General features: G+C 41.6%; 1 protein-coding gene across 2 annotated transcripts in view; it reads right to left on the bottom strand.

The window, feature by feature from the left end:
* DNAH14 (dynein axonemal heavy chain 14) overlaps positions 1-19,899 on the bottom strand; it is a 497,862-nt gene that overhangs the window by 2,725 nt on the left and 475,238 nt on the right. The window contains exons 76-81 of one of the 2 annotated variants that reach the window (XM_077938651.1): positions 19,150-19,330; positions 16,280-16,443; positions 15,013-15,209; positions 7,771-7,883; positions 6,344-6,483; positions 3,751-3,911 (exon numbers count right to left, since the gene is read on the bottom strand). In XM_077938651.1, the coding sequence (XP_077794777.1) occupies positions 3,751-3,911; positions 6,344-6,483; positions 7,771-7,883; positions 15,013-15,209; positions 16,280-16,443; positions 19,150-19,330 (956 nt within the window). Of the gene's footprint in view, positions 1-3,750; positions 3,912-6,343; positions 6,484-7,770; positions 7,884-15,012; positions 15,210-16,279; positions 16,444-19,149; positions 19,350-19,899 lie in introns of both variants that reach the window. The other variant, XM_077938650.1, reaches the window with a different exon arrangement.

Raw genomic sequence — 19,899 nt, 5'->3', positions numbered from 1 at the left:
CATCTGCCTCTTGTAGCCTTTTCATGTCTAATGGGTTATGTAGGAAGAGGTTAGGCTATGGGTGTAGAGTCAGCTAGACTTGGGTTCAAAGCTTACGATCTGCCTCTTGGAACCTTAGTTTCCTGACCTACAGAATGAGGATAATTTGTGAGGATTAAATAATGCAGGTAAAGAGCTTAGCACATAGTACTCAGTCATTGTGGGCTAGTAAGCATCAGTGCCATCATTATCAGGCAGATTGGGATCTTCTGGAGGGCAGGAGCTTTCTTTTGTTCACCTCAGTATTTCCAACAGTCAGAGCAGTTTTGGACCCATACTTTCAAGTGAGTGAATTAATAAACAGTTGGGTAAACCTCAAGTCGAAAACACATCTGAACCTGAGCTTTCTTCCACGTCAGTACTCTTGCCAAGCGGTCACCTGATTTCTCCTAAAGCTCCAGTGACAGGCCACTCCCTGTCTATAAAAGGACACTCCACCATCATCATCAATTTAGATCAACTGCATGTGTCTTCTCCTTGGGGCTCCCCCTGGTTGGAGTTCTAGCAGAATTAAGAGTCTAGTTCTTCATGTATCACCCTTTTCAATATTTCTTTTTCTCCTCAGTCTTTTGCCTTGTAGGACAAACTCTCCCAGTTCCATCCTTCTTCTGACATGTTTCTAACATTCCCTAATTCTGGGTAGTCTCGGAATCATCTTCAGTGCAGTCTGATGAGTGCTGAGGAGAGGAAGACCAGGACTGGACCAAGAGGCCAAACAGCATGAGTGTCCACCACCTCCTCCCACCCCAAATCCCAGAATGCATCTATAAAAGCACTGGAAAACAAGAAGTATCCCCAGTGGACCAGAAACTGTGAGATCCCTAAAGACAGAAGGCAGACAGGATTAGAATAAGGAAACCACCATTAATAATATGCACAATAAAAACTAAAAACATCACCCTCTTCAAGCCCCCCCACCCCAATCCTATAGAATAATATCACATAAAATATTGATACAAAAATCTTGAAAAAATATTACAATTAAGATGATTCAACCTTAGGATCTTTTAATAAATCATATTGATAAAAGTGATAAATTATGTGATAATCTCCATAAACCCTGAAAAGCTCTCTCATCACATTTAGCTTCCATTCTTCATTAAAAAAATTCCTAATATAGGAATCATACCTTATAACAAAGTACACTCCAGATAGTTCTATGTAATCCACTATGTTAATGAGATAAAGGATAAAAATGATCTGATTATTTCAATAGAAACAGGCCCAGGCATATAGAATTATTTGATCTATGACAAAGTTGAAGTAGGGAAAGGGCCATTTCAATGAAAAATAAATGGTGCTGAGTCAGTTGGGTACCCATATGGAACCAAAAGAACTTTGATCTCACCTCACACCATACACAACTCAATTCTACTTTTTTTTTTTGAGACAGAGTCTCACTCTGTCGCACAATCTTGGCTCACTGCAACATCCGCCTCCCAAGTTCAAGTGATACTCCTGCCTCAGCCTCCCAAGTAGCTGGGATTACACGTGCACACCACCAAACCCGGCTAATGTTTTGTATTTTTAGTAGAGATGAGGTTTCGCCATGTTGGCCAGGCTGGTCTCGAACTCCTGACCTCAGGTGATCTGCCTGCCTCGACCTCCCAAAGTGCTGGGATTACAGGTGTGAGCCACCATGACTGGCCTTCAATTATATATAGATCATAGAAAATGAGAGGTAAAGCAATATAGTTTCTAGAAGGTAACAGGAGAATATTTTCATGAACTTAGTTTAGGGTAGGCAAAGATTTCTTAAACAGAACATAAAAAAGCATTAACCCTAAATAAAAGATGTAGACACTGGACTTCGTTACAACAAAAAAGTTTTTGTTAATCAAAAGACACCATTAAGAAAGTGATTTGGACAGTGGGAGAAGATGCTTTCAACACATTCAACACATGTATCTGATAGCATATGTTCAGAATATACAAGAATTTCTATAAATCAATAAGACAAAAGCAGTTCACAGTCTTGAACAGAAACTTCACAAAAGAGGAGATCCAAATATCAATAGTCATTTTAAAAGGTGCCCAACTTCATTAATCATCAAGGAAATGCAAATTAAAATCATAAAGATACATCACTGCAGCTGGGCGCGGTCACTCACGCCTGTGATCCCAGCACTTTGGGAGGCTGAGGCGGGCGGATCATGAGGTCAGGAGATCGAGACCATCCTGGCTAACACGGTGAAACCCCGTCTCCACTAAAAATACAAAAAAATTAGCCGGGTTTGGTGGCAGGCACCTGTAGTACCAGCTACTCAGGAGGCTGAGGCAGGAGAATGGCATGAACCCAGGAGGTGGAGCTTGCCAGCCTGGGCAACAGAGCAAGACTCCATCTCAAAAAAAAAAAAAAAAGATATATCACCGCACGTCCACTAAAAATACCAAGTAAATGTTGGCAGGGCTATGGAGCAATCTTCTACATTACTGGTGGGCTTGTGGATTGGTACAACCACGTTGAAAAACCATTTGGCAGTATCTACACCAAAGCTAAACATAAATATATGGCTATGTATGACCCTCAATTTATTTAATCATGAGCTCCATAACAACATTTGTGTCAGTGACAGACCACATATACCAGGCTGGTCCTATAAGATTATGATGGAGCTGAAAAATTCCTATTGCCTAGTGATGATGTAGAGCAATGCATCTATGAATTTCCATGTGTAGAAGTGTTTGGGTACACAAATTACTTACCATTGTGTTACACTGCCTGCAGTGTTCAATACAGTAACATGCTGTACAGGTCTGTAGCCTGGCAGCAACAGGCTATCCCATCTAGCCTAGGTAAGCAGTAGGCTATGCCATGTAGGTTTGTGGAAATACATTCTTAACAATGCATTTCTCAGAACATATCCCCATTGTTAAGTGGTACATGATTGTATTTATTTATTTATTATTATTTTTTTCAATTCTTTTGGTTATAGCCAACCTACTGGGTGTAAAATGGTATTTCATTATTATTTTGATTTGCATTTCTCTGACTAAAAATATTGAGCATCCTTTCACATTCTTTTTTTTTTTAAATCTTTAAACCAACCTCTCCCAACCCTGTCCCCTCTTCCTCTCCAGCATTAGTCCTGGAGCAGAAAAATAGATTCCCAGAACAAATTGGAATTTAGAAAATGACAACCGTGGCCCTTCAAATCAGTGGGGACAGTGGCGTGAGTGGCAGGGCTGGGGTGTGTGGTGCATCTGGCTCACTGGTGCTGTGTACTCTGCTCCAGCCCAAGCTGCCTCCATGGGTCCCACTTGCTGCACTGCTGAGGGCCGGGTAGGTGCAGGTTTTCACTTGGCACCTGCCTGAGCTCTGAAATAAGCCAGTTGGTGGGGGCAGGCATTTCAGCCAAGAGCAGCGAGGACAGGTTTGCCCCCTGATTTAAAATATCACCTTTTAATCCTGACCTCAGCAGCATTCTGTCTTCATTTATAATAGGGGACACTTAGAAAGTCTGTTGATTATATTAACTTAAATCTTTTATTCACGATTTATAATCTTTTTTTCCTCCCGCCTCAAGGAAGAGAGTGGGAGACATGAAGTCTGAGGGCATTTGGACTTGAAGCAGGGCTGTACCTTGTCGATCTGCCTCTCTTGTGCCTGGAACATGGTAAGTGCTGAATAAAGGTTTGTAGAGGGCATAACTGATTGAATAAATGAATGAATGAATGATTACCCTTTCTAATCTTTGAATATTCCAGTACCTTAAATGCTCTCCTGACTATATTGAGTTTCTTTGGCATAAATACGGAGAACTTCTCATCCTTGTCAGTGGTGTCGGAAATCACATGGTGGGTGAAGGTGAGGGTATCCACAGAGATTCCTCGGGACCTCCCATAGTCTTGAAGCACAGCAGCAAGAAAGGCTTTGGAGAAGAACACACACCATCAAGTTCCTTGTGAGTCTCAGGGCCTCCTGCTGGGGTTAGCAACAATGATGTCTCATGGCGAAGGAAGGGAAGAGTGGAAGAAAAAGAGAGAACAAAAGAGATGGGCTGGGCGGGAGCAGAGGGCCAGTTCACCCACCCTCTTAGGCCTTGTTGACTTTGGTCTGGCCAGCTGCAGGAGCCTCCTGGTGAATGGGGGCTGTTTTTCAAGGCCAGCACCCCTCCTGTATTCATTGTGGGGATAGACAGGCTGTAAATTCTGAGACCCTCTCCATTTCTGAGCCAATCTTGGCTGATGATCATACCTCATCCTCTCAGCAACAAAGATGGGACCCGGGGCAACTACAAGACCAAGTGTGTCAGAGTCTTCCTCAAGAAATGACATACGAACACTGGGAAAAGGGAGGTTCTATTGCCTCTAGGGTTGCTGAGGTGCTTGTGGCCATGATTCCCCCTGGGTGCATGGAGAAAGGCTACCTGCAGTAGGAAAAAAATGAGAACATCTCGAACTCACCATGCCTGTCACTACAATCGCCATCAGCCTGCTCCTCTCCCTGTGCTCTGTATTTCAGTGAATGATGCCAGCAGCCACCCAGCTTTCCAAGCCAGAGACTTACGAGTCATGCTTAATCTCCTTCTCCCCTCTACCCCTGTCCTTCCAAACACAGAGTCCAGTTGGTTCTGCTTCCTAAATGCCCCCTACTCCCCGCTTCTGCTCACTACCACTACCCTACTCTGATCACCACCAGCTCTTGCCTGGAGAATAAAGCAGACTCCTTATTTTATTTATTTTTTGACGAGACAGGGTCTTGCACTGTTGCCCAGTCTGGAGTACAGTGGCGCGATCATGGCTCACTGCAGCCTCGACCTCCTGGGCTCAAGCAATCCTCCTGTCTCAGCCTCCTGAGTAGCCGAGATTACAGGTGTGCACCAACACACCTGGCTAATTTGCAGACTCCTTAAATGACCAGGACCCAGTCTTGTTCTTCTCCAATGTACCCCTGCCCTTCTTCCTTCCTGTAGCTGCTGGATCATAACCTCTCTGGCCTGAAACACTTCAGGCCATCCTGTGGATGGAGTCAACTCTCTCAGTGTGTCTTACACAGCCCTGGGGACCAACCGTGCCCAACTCTGCAGCTGCACCATTCTCCCTTTTGTGGTCTTTTGTTTTGGCCATAATGAACATTTGGTTTCTCCTAGTGCAAATGGTGTTTTCTCTAGTAAGAATGCTGTCCCTGCTTAGTCCAGTCATTGAAACACTCAACTTTTTAAGTCAGGCTGAGTTCAAATCTTGACTCAGTCACCTATTAGTTTCCCCCACTCCCCTCCAGAATCATTTCACTCAGTAGTGGAGTGACCTTGGATGAGACTCTCAACTTTTTGCTAGTGATATGACTTGGGGCAAATTTCTTAACTTCTCTGTGCTAAGGTTTTCTCTCTGAAAACAGGGATAGTTACAGTAACAACCTCATAAGATTGCCATGAGAATTAAATGTCTTATCCCTTTTATACAAAATCCTCAGAACAGTGCATGGCACCCAGTAAATACCAAGTAAGCTCCACGAATTATTCTCTTCTTCCTCTGTTCGCACCTGGATAATACTTAATTGGTAGCAAGATTCAAGACTCATCCTAGACGTTATTTCCTTAGTGGGCTTCCCTGGTTCTTAGTGAAGGTTCCTCTGTTTTATGCTCCACAAGTACTGATCCATTCATATATTCTATTCAGAATGCCATTCATTCATTCTTCAAATATTTATTGAGAGCTTTGTGCGTGTGTGTGTGCGCTGGGGACTGTATCAGGTGCTAGGGACACCACAGAACTGAAAACAGACCTGGTTCTTGACTTCATGGAGCTCACAGCCCAGTGTCACCCCTTTACAACTCTCTTTCCATCCCCCAACCACACATCGTTGGAATGCACTCCGGTTCATGTCTGCCTTCCCTGCTGGACATTTGTGCTGAGCAGGTCGGGCCTAGGTCCCAGCAAACATTCAGTCATCAAATCTTGTTACAGAAATAAATGAATGAATGGCTGAAGCTCAGAGTCAATCTTGTGAAGCTGCCCATCTCCGCCCCTTTGTCATGGCCTTTGGAGGGGCTGGGTGCTAGTGTTGACTTTTGACATCACAGGAGCAGTGGCCAAGAGATGAGACAGTGACCTGTCAAGGCGCAGGTGAAATCTGATAGGGGTGGGTGGATTTGGCATGTGAGGAGGTTGGGGTGAGGGAAGGAAGTGGGTGGGGAGGGAGAAGAGACTGCTCCACACTAATCTACACTAGAGACCCAGACACCTGTGGAGGCGCAGGTGTTGTCATCCTAAAGGGGAGGGTGAAAGGGTGAGTGACAGATGGGCTGAGTGCAGACTTGTCTGGGCCAGGTGTGGAGCTGACCTTGGTTCTAATGCTCACCTTGTGGAAAGAAGAAAGCTGGGAGCCAGTATCTTGAAGGAAATCCCTCAAGGAAATTGTTCTCTGACTCCTCAGGGTGTTTGCGTTTTTGGCTAGATGATGGAATAGACTGCTTCCAAATTGTGACAAATCTCATATACCTAGTGGAAGGCAGACCACAGGTTGAGGGGTTAAGGTCATAATAATTGCACAGCTTTGGGTGATGTGGGCCATTTCCTCCAGTCCCTCCCCTCCCAGGGCACTTCTTTTACTTTTCATTTCAACTCCCCCAATGCAGGACTTTTATCAGGTCCTTGAATGGAAGCCAGCTATGATTTTAAGCTCATGAGGGAAAAGGGGGACCACAAAGGCTGCAAGGCCACAGATTTGGGTAACAAGAGATGTCATTATTATAGTGAGAATCCTGCCTGCACCTTGTGGAATCTCATTTGTTGTTTTTGAGGCACAGACTTCTCCCAAAGGATATAAAGAAATGTGGGTCAGATGTCTGCAGTGCTGCTGCTACACTTATAGTTAAACGGTGTAGGAGGCAGCCTGGCACAGACTTTGGAACCAGTTCTGGGTTTGAATCTCAATACTTTCATGTTCTAGTTGTGAAGCCTTGGGCATTTCATGTCCTTGGACTCAGTTTCCTCATCTCTAAAATGGGGATGATGATAATGATAGCACCTACTTCACATCACAGGGCTGCTGTGAGAACTGAGTGGACTGCTGTGAGTAAAGCTCCTAGAGAAATGCACCATATCCTGTGAGGCACTTGCTAGATGTCGCTACTCTAATGCTTCTCCAGCTATTTTTATTGTAACTACAAACACATTTAAAAATTACATGTGGCTAGGCGCGGTGGCTCATGCCCGTAATCCCTGCACTTTGGGAGGCCAAGGCAGATGGATCACTTGAGGTCAGGAGTTCAAAACCAGCCTGGCCAACATGGTGAAACCCCGTCACTACTAAAAATACAAAAAATGAGCTGGGCATGGCGGCAGGTGCCTGTAATCCCAGCTACTAGGGAGGCTGAGGTAGGAGAATCGTTTGAACCCAGGAGGCGGAGGTTGCAGTGAGCCGAGATTGTGCCACTGCATTCCAGCCTGGGTGATAGAGCGAGACTCTTGTCTCAAAAAAAAAAAAAAAAAATTACATGTAACTAATTATTTCCTTTCACATTTCACCCTGTGCATTTCTTAGGAAAGAGAAATGTACTATGTTGTAGTCATAACTCTGTCTCTTGGAGTGGAGGGAGTTTACTCAAGACTCAACATTATTAGGTCCCCACTTTCTCAGCTCAAACAGAAGACAAGAATCCTGCCCTTGCTTAATTCACATGTAACTGTGACAACCCAAGGAGACCAGGCATGGGAAATGATGTCATAAACCTTTGGGCTTTAAGCAAAAATGAGGAAGAAATGTAAAGCAGCTTTCATCCATACCGACGCTGTATTGCAGTATAAGCCACTTTGGCCCAAGTATTGAAGAAATTCAGTCGCTGGATGAGATCATCAATCCAGGAACTCAGTGGCTTACATGATCTGTAGGCGTGTTTCTGTTGGGATGTAAAGACAGTCACATCATTTTTTTTCCTTGTCTTTGGGGTCATTAGGAACATTTCTGCAAACCTTGGTAATAGACTCAAGTGCCAGGCAGAAATAACTTCGCAGGAGAATGTCATTTTCCAACTGAAAGCACATAATGAAAAGTCTAAACCTTATTACCAGGGCAAAACAACATTATCTTAACAGTGTTTTGGATAAAACGCTTGGAAGCTTCCATCCTGGCTGAAGGCTTTTATCACTCTTCTCAAATCTTTTCATTTTCTCACCTTCTTTCCTCCTCTCTGGGGAGATTACCTTCACATGCTATTAGGTATGAGCAATTTCAGCTTCCTGGCCTTCCCCTATACAAAGTTCTATAAATCCCACCCACTGTCTACTCCCTTACCTACCTTTGCCTTCCAGTTCTGAGCCTAGCTGCCCCTGCCCTTGCCCCTGTGGATTCAGCTTTCCATTCTCTAGCCCTGTTTATTAACGCTCCCTTCCATCTTAACTACACGAACCACCCAACACTCAATCCTACCTGTTTGTTGCAAGTGGGGAGGAGGAGACCCTTGCAGCCCTCTAGCCTATTTCTCCTTTTGTTTACTGTCCCCTCTTCTGGAGTCTTCATTAGAAATCACAAGCGACCTTCATTTTCCATCTTCAAGCCTCACTCCCCGCACTATATCCTCTGCAGCTTTTGACGGACCTCATTGCTTCCTCCTGCTCTCTCCCCTAGGCTTCTGTGACTAGACTCCATCCTGGCTTTCTCTTGAATTCTCCAACTACTTCTTTTTAGGTCCCATTCATTGGCACCTCTTCTTCCCTCCCTCGAGGCTGGTGTTGCCTGGAATCCTTTCAGCCCTCTTCTCTTGCTACTTTATATTCCCTCTCCCAGATTGAATCCATGGCTCTGTCTAGGTTGGCGACACCAAGCACTCGCTTTGCAGCCCGTGCTCTTGTCCCATTGCTTTTCTTATTTATTTATTTATTATTATACTTTAAGTTCTAGGGTACATGTGCACAACGTGCAGGTTTGTTACATATGTATACATGTGCCATATTGGTGTGCTGCACCCGTTAACTCGTCATTTACATTAGGTATGTTTTCTAATGCTATCCCTCCCTGCTCCGGTCTCCCCACAATAGGCCCCGGTGTGTGAGGTTCCCCTTCCTGTGTCCAAGTGTTCTCATTGCTCAATTCCTGCCTATGAGTGAGAACATGCGGTGTTTGGTTTTCTGTCCTTGTGATAGTTTGCTCAGAATGATGGTTTCCAGCTTCATCCATGTCCCTACAAAGGACATGAACTCATCCTTTTTTTATGGCTGCATAGTATTCCATGGTGAATATGTGCCACATTTTTTTTTTTTTTTTTTTTTGAGACGGAGTCTTGCTCTGTTGCCCATGCTGGACTGCAGTGGCCGGATCTCAGCTCACTGCAAGCTCCGCCTCCCGGGTTTACACCATTCTCCTGCCTCAGCCTCCCGAGCAGCTGGGACTACAGGCGCCCGCCACCTCGCCCGGCTAGATTTTTGTATTTTTTAGTAGAGATGGGGTTTCACCGTGTTAGCCAGGATGGTCTCGATCTCCTGACCTCGTGATCCGCCCGTCTCGGCCTCCCAAAGTGCTGGGATTACAGGCTTGAGCCACCGCGCCCGGCCTGTGCCACATTTTTTAATCCAGTCTATCACTGATGGACATTTGGGTTGGTTCTAAGACTTTGCTATTGTGAATAGTGCCACAATAAACATATGTGTGCATGTGTCTTTGTATTACAGCAGCATGCTTTATAATCCTTTGGGTATATGCCCAGTAATGGGATGGCTGGGTCAAATGGTATTTCTAGTTCTAGATCCTTGAGGAATCGCCACACTATCTTCCACAATGGTTGAACTAGTTTACAGTCCCACCAACAGTGTAAAAGCATTCCTGTTTCTCCACATCCTCTCCAGCACCTGCTGTTTCCTGACTTTTTAATGATTGCCATTCTAACTGGTGTAAGATGGTATCTCGTTGTGGTTTTGATTTGCATTTCTCTGATGGCCAGTGATGATGAGCATTTTTTCATGTGTCTGTTGGCTGCATAAATGTCTTCTTTTGAGAAGCATCTGTTCATATCCTTTGCCCACTGTTTGATGGGGTTTTTGATTTTTTCTTGTAAATTTGTTTAAGTTCTTTGTAGATTCTGGATATTAGCCCTTTGTCAGATGGGTAGATTGTAAAAATTTTCTCCCACTCTGTAGGTTGCCTGTTCACTCTGATGGTAGTTTCTTTTGCTGTGCAGAAGCTCTTTAGTTTAATTAGATCCCATTCGTCAATTTTGTCTTCTGTTGCCATTGCGTTTGGTGTTTTAGTCATGAAGTCCTTGCCCATGCCTATGTCCTGAATGGTATTGCCTAGGTTTTCTTCTAGGGTTTTTATGGTTTTAGGTCTAACATTTAAGTCTTTAATCGATCTTGAATTAATTTTTATATAAGGAGTAAGGAAGGGATCCAGTTTCAGCTTTCTACATATGGCTAGCCAGTTTTCCCAGCACCATTTATTAAATAGGGAATCCTTTCCCCATTTCTTGTTTTTGTCAGGTTTGTCAAAGATAAGATGGTTGTGGATGTGTGGTATTACTTCTGGGGGCTCTGTTCTGTTCCATTGGTCTATATCTCTGTTTTGGTTCCCGTACCATGCTGTTTTGGTTACTGTAGCCTTGTAGTATACTTTGAAGTTAGGTAGCATAATGCTTCCAGCTTTGTTGTTTTGGCTATGATGATCTTGGCAATGAGTGTTCTTTTTTGGTTCCATATGAACTTTAAAGTAGTTTTTTCCAGTTCTGTGAAGAAAGTCATTGGTAGCTTGATGGGGATGGCATTGAATCTATAAATTACCTTGGGCAGTATGGCCATTTTCACAATATTGTTTCTTTCTATCCATGAGCATGGAATGTTCTTCCATTTGTGTCCTCTTTTATTTCATTGAGCAGTGGTTTGTAGTTCTCCTTGAAGAGGTCCTTCGCATTCCTTGTAAGTTGGATTCCTAGGTATTTTATTCTCTTTGAAGCTATTGTGAATGGGAGTTCATTCATGATTTGGCTCTCTGTTTGTCTGTTACTGGTGTATAAGAATGCTTGTGATTTTTGCACATTGATTTTGTATCCTGAGATTTTGCTGAATTTGCTTACGAGCTTAAGAAAATTTTGGGCTGAGATGATGGGGTTTTCTAAATATACAATTGTGTCATCTGCAAACAGGGACAGTTTGACTTGCTCTTTTCCTAACTGAATACCCTTTATTTCTTTCTCTTGCTTGATTGCCCTGGCCAGAACTTCCAAGACTATGTTGGATAGTAGTGGTGAGAGAGGGCATCCCTGTATTGTGCCAGTTTTCAAAGGGAATGCTTCCAGTTTTTGCCCATTCAGTGGGTTTGTCATAAATAACTCTTATTATTTTGAGAGACGTCCCATCAATACCAAGTTTATTGAGTGTTTTTAGCATGAAGGCTGTTGAATTTTTTTGAAGGACTTTTCTGCATATATTGAAATAATCATGTGGTTTTTGTCTTTGGTTCTGTTTACATGATGGATTACATTTATTGATTTGTGTATGTTGAACCAGTCTTGCATTCCAGGGATGAAGCCAACTTGATCATGGTAGGTAAGCTTTTTGATGTGCTACTGGATTCGGTTTGCCAGTATTTTACTGAGGATTTTTGCATCGATGTTCATCAGGGATATTGGTCTAAAATTCTCTTTTTTCGTTGTGTCTCTGCCAGGCTTCAGTATTAGGATGATGTTGGCCTCATAAAATGAATTAGGGAGCATTTCCTCTTTTTCTATTGATTGGAATAGTTTCAGAAGGAATGGTACCAGCTCCTCCTTGTACCTCTGGTAGGATTCGGCTGTGAATCTGTCTGGTCCTGGACTTTTTTTGGTTGGAAGGCTATTAATTATTGACTCAATTTCAGAACCAGTTATTGGTCTATTCAGGGATTCAACTTCTTCTTGGTTTAGTCTTGGGAGGGTATATGTGTCCAGGAATTTATCCATTTCTTCTAGATTTTCTAGTTTATTTGCATAGAGGTGTTTATAGTATTCTCTGATGGTAGTTTGTATTTCTGTGGGATCAGTGGTGATGTCCCCTTTATTATTTTTTATTGTGTGTATTTGATTCTTCTCTCTTTTCTTCTTTATTAGTCTTGCTAGTAGTCTATCGATTTTGTTGATCTTTTCAAAAAACCAGCTCCTGGATTCATTGATTTTTTGAAGGGTTTTTTGTGTCTCTATCTCCTTCAGTTCTGCTCTGATCTTAGTTCCCACACAATAGTAATGGGAGACTTTAACACCCCACTGTCAACATTAGACAGATCAATGAGATAGAAAGTTAACAAGGACACCCAGGAGTTGACCTCAGCACTGCACCAAGCAGACCTAATAGACATCTACAGAACTCTCCACCCCAAATCAACAGAATATACATTCTTCTCCGCACCACATCGCACTTATTCCAAAATTGACCACATAGTTGGAAGTAAAGCACTCCTCAGCAAATGTAAAAGAACAGAAATTATAACAACCTGTCTCTCAGACCACAGTGCAATCAAACTAGAACTCAGGATTAAGAAACTCACTCAAAACAGCTCAACTATATGGAAACTGAACAACCTGCTCCTGAATGACTACCGGGTACATAACGAAATGAAGGCAGAAATAAAGATGTTCTTCGAAACCAATGAGAACAAAGACACAACATACCAGAATCTCTGGGACACATTTAAAGCAGTGTGTAGAGGGAAATTTATAGCACCAAATGTCCACAAGAGAAAGCAGGAAAGATCTAAAATTGGCACCCTAACATCACAATTAAAAGAACTAGAGAAACAAGAGCAAACACATTTAAAAGCTAGCAGAAGGCAAGAAATAACTAAGATCAGTCCCGTTGCTTTTCAATAGCTCCACTTGAGAGCCCCTCTAGCTCCTCACACTTTCCATGTCCAAAATAGGATTTCTTCATCTGTTCCTTACACAGCATGTCTTTCTGCTCACCCTGTCTCTGAATGCACTAGTTCCTACCCATTTGTCCAAGCTGACTCATCTTACCTCTTGTCACTCTGTCAAGTGAGCAATGGTCTCAGCCACATGTGACTGTACTTAGAGTGTACCAACTCAGCCGTGTTCTTTCAGCCTTACTTTGCACTTGTAGAGTCCTAGCTGTTTCACCACGGGGCTTGCTAAGAATGTAATAAGGCCTCTCTGCTTTTTAGTTTCCATATCTGTAAAATAAGTTCATTGGAGTGGGCGTTCCCTAAGAGCCTTTCAAGCTCTGAAGTCCTATGATTCTGGATGTGTTTCTACATCTCAATTTTTCATCACAGCTTATATTCAGTTTTAAGGAGTTATAATTGTTATTATTTACTCTTGTCTGTCTTCATGTTTTCTCATAGGTTTTAAAATAACTTCATTGATACGTAACTCATATGCCATACAACTTACTTATTTAAAGGGTACAACAGTGTACAAGTTAATGGTTTTTCGTATAGTCACTGAGTTGTGCAACTACCACTGTAGTCAATTGTAGAACGTTTTCATGACTCCAAAAGAAAACCCTCTCAGCATCCATTCTCCAATTCTCTGTCACCCGCAAACCGAGGCAACCAATAATCTACTTTCTGTCACTATGGATTTGTCTATTCTGGACATTTCCTGTAAATGAAATGATATAATATATGGTCTTTTGTGATGGTCTTCTTACACTTAGCACAGAAGAACTACTGTTTTCAAGGTTTATCCATATGGTAGCCTGTGTCAGTACTTCATTCGTTTTGCTGGCTGAATAATATTTCATTATAGGGACATATCATATTTTATCCATTCATCAGACAATGGACATTTGAATTGTCTTCACCTTTTGGGTATTATAAATAATGCTGCCATGAACATTCATGTGCAAGTTTTTGTGTGGACTTTATTTATTTATTTATTTATTTATTTTTTGAGACGGAGTCTCCCTCTGTTGCCCAGGCTGGAGTGCAACCTGGAGAGGTTGGTTCACTCCAACCTCTGCCTTCTGGGTTCAAGCAATTCTCCTCCCTTAGCCTCAGAAGTAGCTGAGATTACAGGTACCCACCACCATGCCTGGCCATTTATTATTATTATTATTATTATTATTATTATTTTTAGTAGAGATGGGTTTCACCATGTTGGCCAGGCTGGTCTCGAACTCTTGACCTCAGGTGATCCACTGCCTTGGCCTTCCAGAGTGCTGGGATTACAAGCATGAGGCCCCGTGCCCGACCTGGATTTATATTTTAATTTCTCTTGAGTATATTCCTAGGAGTGAAATTGCTGGGCTAAATGGTAAATCTGTTTAACTTTTTGAGGAACTACTGGACTATTTCCAAAGTAGCTGCACCATTTTTCATTCCCATGAGTGATGCATGAGGGTTCCAATTTCTCTCAATGCTTGTTTTTGTGTATTTTTAATTATCTCCATCTTAGTAGGTGTGAACTCGTATCTCATTGCGGCTTTGACTTGCATTTCCCCAAAAGCAAATGATGTTGAACATCTTTTCACATGTCTCCACAGGTTTTTAACCAGGTTTTTAATCTGGTATGGGATTCAGGGTTCTGGAAAAGGCCAGTGCTAATCCTAAGGGGAGAAGTTCATTTCTGGAGAAATAGTGTTTGTGTCCAACATCAAGCTTGTTAATTTCCTACTCTGTGCTGCCAGATCTTCTATGGCTTATCATTCCTGGTCTAATAAATTTTGTGTTTTTACAATCTGGTCTTCTGTTTAAGACCACAACCCAGCAATTTCTTCATCATTTAGTTTAGCTTTGTTTCTATTTTAAAAGCAATGAAACCTAACACTTAAAGTAACACCAAGAGTGCACCTACTTTGACATGAACTCCCATGATACATAGTTCACACACACACAGAGTGAGAACTACATGACGGTGCCGCCTGTGGCTAACGGTGACTGTTAAGAGGCACTCCAACTTCAGAGATGTGAAAATATGAAAAAGTATGTCAGCATCTTTTAAGAGTTACATATTTCATCACATAGATGCACCATTTACCTTCACCATTCCCTTGAGGTTGGACATTTATTTCAAGCAAGCAAGAAAATAGGAAATAATAATAATTGCTTACCTGCCACAATGTAGGCACTCTCATATTAAGAAAAGAATTAAGTATTTCCTCCAATTCTTGGGTGAGGATGATCTCTCCTTTTATAGCAAGTTGAAGATCTTTTAAGGATTTATGTATGACAAATAATAACTTATCAAATCGTTTAATTTCTTGCTTCAAAAAGGTTAGCAAGACACAATGGATAAGGGGGTCATGATCTGGATTTTAAAAAGAGATAAAATTTTGATATTTTATAGATTAAAAAGAGGCTTTACATGGAGAGACTTAGGCTTTGAAAGTTAAGGGAATTTCATGTATCTTGACCAGGGGTTGATAAACGTTTTCTGTAGAAGGTCAGATAGCAAACATTTTAGGGTATGGGGACCATACCACCTCTGAAAGCTACTCGACTCTCCCCTTGCGGTGTGGGTGCAGCCACACTATATACTGGTATAACCACACTATCTACTATGTGTAGATACATAGACAATATGTCATGAGTAAGTGTGGCTGAGTTCCAGTAAGTTTTATTTATGGGCACTCAAATTTGAATTTCACATAACATTTATGTGTCACAAACTATATTTCTTCTTTTGATTTTTTTCAACCATTAAAAAAATGCAAAAGCCATTTTAGTTCACAGGCTGTACAAAAACAAATGCTGGGCTGGACTTGGCCTGTGAGTCCTAATTTGCCGACCTTTGATTGAGACTCAACAATAATACTGTTTTGATAGACTATTGCTCAATATTTGGTTCCCAAATAAACTTCTGCAAAGGGATAAAATATGGGTATTAAAATTTAACTGGGAAAATTATCATAGTCCAGCAATTTAGCCCCTTAGAGCTGGGTTTGGAGCCGTCTCTGAGCAACCAGGCTTCCTCTGTCTTCCTGGGCCTGCCCTGATTCCCCTTAGCTTCTGAGTCAAGTGGTCTTTCAGCAGAAGGTCCATCTAAACCTCTGCTGTTCCAGAAGGCAGACAGGCAGAGAGACCAGGCACCTAAGAGCTCTTGAGAATCTCTCAAGCAGAGTTGCTGCTTTCTGGTTTGCTACACTTATTATTTCTTCACTTTTGATTTCAGTGCCACACGCTACCCACCCCCAAATAAAGCATGATTTTCTTTTGTGCTCTCTGTTTTTCAACTTGGAGAGAGGAGGCAGAGACTGAATTTTCCATCTTATCTCAGTCTTTTCATTTCTATGGAATTTTTGTCCTATCTTTACCTTACTCCTGATGCCAGAGTAAGTTTACCTTACTCCTGATGCCTTACTCCTGTCCCATGCTCACCTTCGAGATTTTTAGAAAGAGACTCCCAAATGGAGCTTGACATCATGCTCTTCAATGTGCTTGGAGTTCCAACAGCACTTTCTTCTTTCTCCACTGTCAGTGGCAGCCGCTTTAGCAAGTCGGATAGAATTTCCATCACCAGTTCATCCTTACTCTGCTCAGGTCTGCAAAAGAAACCAAGAAAAGAATGAGACACAGAACAGGAAGGGGGAGATGGGGAGAGATTTGTTAAAGGATTCAAGATTACTGGTAGACAGGAGGGATAAGTTTAGTGTTCTATACCACTGTAGGATGACTATAGTTAACAAAAATAGATTATATATCTTCAACTAGCTAGAAGAGAGGATACTGAAAGTTCCCAACACAAAGGATAAATGTTTGAGATGATGGACATGTGAATTGCCCTGATCTGATCACTATACATTGTATGTATTGAAACATCACTATGTACCCCAGAAATATGTACAATTATTATGTCAATTAAAAAAATAAAAATTGGCCAGGCGCAGTGGCTCATGCCTGTAATACCTGCATTTTGGGAGGCCGAGGTAGGCAGATCACTTGAGGTCAGGAGTTTGAGACCAGCCTGGCCAACATGGTAAAACCCTGTCTGTACTAAAAATACAAAAATTAGCCAGGCATGGTGGGCACCTGTAGTCCGAGCTACTCAGGATGCTGAGGCGTAAGAATCACTTGAACTCAGGAGGTGGAGGTTGCAATGAGCCAAGGTCGTGCCACTGCACTCCAGCCTGCGTGACAGAGCAAGACTCTATCTCAGAAAAAAAAAAAAAAAAAAAAAGAAAAGGAAAGGAAAATAAAAGAAATCAAGAGAATGACAAGCTACAGATCTATCTAATGTTAGAGGGCCCTCTGCTTAAATTCCATCTGAAGATAAACGTATCTTCACAGAACCGCAAAACTATACTATGGTATAGTTACAGAGACCATGGAATTCATTTTACAGATGAGAAACTGTCCAATGTATTTTAGACATTTGCAAGGAAATATGTATTATAAAAGCTTTGTTAGGATTTCTTTGTAAAATAATCATCTGAATGCATCTGCAAGACAATGAAAAAGAGGAGGCAACTAAACAGAGCATGCTGAAGCAGCTGCATGGAGGATCCCACTGCTTGCCCCATTCCTGTGCTGACATGAAGGGCTTCTTAATCACACAGTCCGTGGGTGGTGACAGGGGGAGTGTGTGTCCAGGCCTAGGTGAGGCTGCAATACTACACAAAACCACTAAACACTACAGCTGGAAGAGCTCTTTGGAATCCTTTTAAAGATGATGAAACCAGGGCCCAGGAAAGAGGGAAGACCTCCTTAGTTAGTGGATGAGTAGGAAACGGGGCACATCTCTTTTGAGTTCCCTCTTTCTGTTGTTCTGTTTACTAGTAGGGACTGATTTTTCTTTTTCTTTTTTTTTGAGACGGAGTTTTGCTCTATCGCCCCGGCTGGAGTGCAGTGGTTCAATCTTGGCTCACAGCAACCTCTGCCTCCCGGGTTCAAGCAATTCTCTGCCTCAGCCCCCGAGTAGCTGGGATTATAGGTGCCCACCACCATGCCGGCTAATTTTTTTGTATTTTTAGTAGAGACGGGGTTTTACCATCTTGGCCAGGCTTATCTTGAACTCCTAACCTCATGATCCACCTGTCTCGGCCTCGCAAAGTGCTGGGATTACAGGTGTGAGCTACCGTGCCCGGCCAGGACTAACTTTTTAACAAACACTCCAGGTTTCACAGTCAAATGAATGTCATCCTTCAAGATAAGCAATAACCTTAAAGCTGCCATGAAGTATTTAGTCTAACAGTGCTGCTTTGGTACCAGTTTACAGAACACCTGAGGTCACATGGCTCCTTACTTTGTCATCATACTGTTTTGACTTTAAAGTTGATTTTCTCCATAGAATTCAATCCAGGTGGCTTCAAATAATTCAAAAGGTCAAAAGGTGTCAAAAATCAAACTTACCTTCAGAAGGCAAAGATTTGCTACCACTAAGGAAATTACATTGAATATGATAGATTTTTGAATTAAGTCCCACAGACAAGTCTCTAATAAGCAAAGGCAGCAAGATTGGGATAATTATAGCCTCTCAAAGTGACCAAAGGGACATTAATAAACATATCTAGTATGTTTATTAAAAGCATTTCCTTATAATATGTTGATATCTTAAATATTTGTAATGTTTAAGAGAATTGGGCTTCGTAATACCTTGTGTTAGATTGGGGTCAGTCTTGTGACCCCGATTAAAAAGATAATTGAGAAACTGATTTATGATTTTAGGTTGAAATCTCATTAGATTGATATATAATATTAGGGAATAAGAGAATTTAAGATTCACCACATTTATTTGATTATTAGATTTATAAAAGTTACTCAAAGATTTGAGAAGGTCTGGCAGACAAATTGAAGTACATTAACTTTATAATGAATATTAATATATTTGAAAATGTTTAAGTTTATAAATGGGAGCAAACATTCAAATATCTTTTAAAAGTGTTAAAATTTGTTAGATGTACAAATTGAAAAATTAGAACTTAAATACATAAGGAACTAATTGAAGTAGAATTTAGTTTCTTTACCATGTAGACTATACTTTTCTACATATCTCTTCAAATGAATTTTTTTTTTTGAGACAGGGTCTCAGCCTCCCAAGTTCTGGGACTACAGGTGCTCACCACTACACTCGGCTAATTTTTGTATTATTTGTAGAGACGGGGTTTCACCATGTTGCTCAGGCTGGTCTGGAACTCCTGAGCTCAAGCAATCTTTCCCCCTCAGCCTCCCAAGGTGCTGGGATATAGGCGTGAACTGCCAGACCCAGCCTGATAATTTTTGACCAACAGTTTTTCTTAGCGAGTTCTTACCTGATCCTGAGGTTGGCAGTGGTAGTTTTTGGTTGCATGGCAATCAGATTTTCAATAAACTCTTCGCCTTGGGTCTCCCAGCAGCTCCTGATGGCCTCTGGGTGTATTCCTAAGACCTCGGGAGGGTCGTCATCAGGTAAGGACTGGATAATGTGTATGTAGTCCTTTATGCTTGCAGATCCTGGAACTGGCTGACATATCTGAAAATTTAACCATTTTGTTAGCTTTTTTCTTCAATCCTGCTACTTCTGAACACTTTGTTAGTTTTTGCCAGAATAAGATATCTACTTTCAGTAATGCTTGAAGACAATATTTTCCCATGAAATTTTATACCGAAGGCTTTTTTATTGCATGTTGTATATTCTAGACACTGTAGAAAGCAACATCTGGGACTACTGTATTGTAATGTGCATATGATATGCATGTATAACTTTCTTGTTGGGAAAAGAGAGAAAGAAAAAAAAAAAACACTTTAAAGGTGAGGGTGATTCTGACCACCCATAGATAATGAATGCAATTAAGGCTTGAACAAATCACTTTACTTTAGTAAAACCTATAGAAGGAATGTGAGAATGATCTTAAGAATAACTGATCACTGACCAAGAAGAGAAATGCATTGTTCATATAGTCAGGAAAGTGGGTAATGGTGGCTTTCTTGATATCATTAAGTAAAATGTTGAAGAATTAATAAAGGTCAGAGGGAAAAATCAAATAACAGTCACTGATAAAAAAAATTACCTGCAGAAGAAG

The sequence above is a fragment of the Macaca mulatta genome, chromosome 1, assembly GCF_049350105.2.
Source record: "Macaca mulatta isolate MMU2019108-1 chromosome 1, T2T-MMU8v2.0, whole genome shotgun sequence".
Taxonomy (NCBI): domain Eukaryota; kingdom Metazoa; phylum Chordata; class Mammalia; order Primates; family Cercopithecidae; genus Macaca; species Macaca mulatta.
This window is presented reverse-complemented; position numbering and strand designations above follow the sequence as displayed.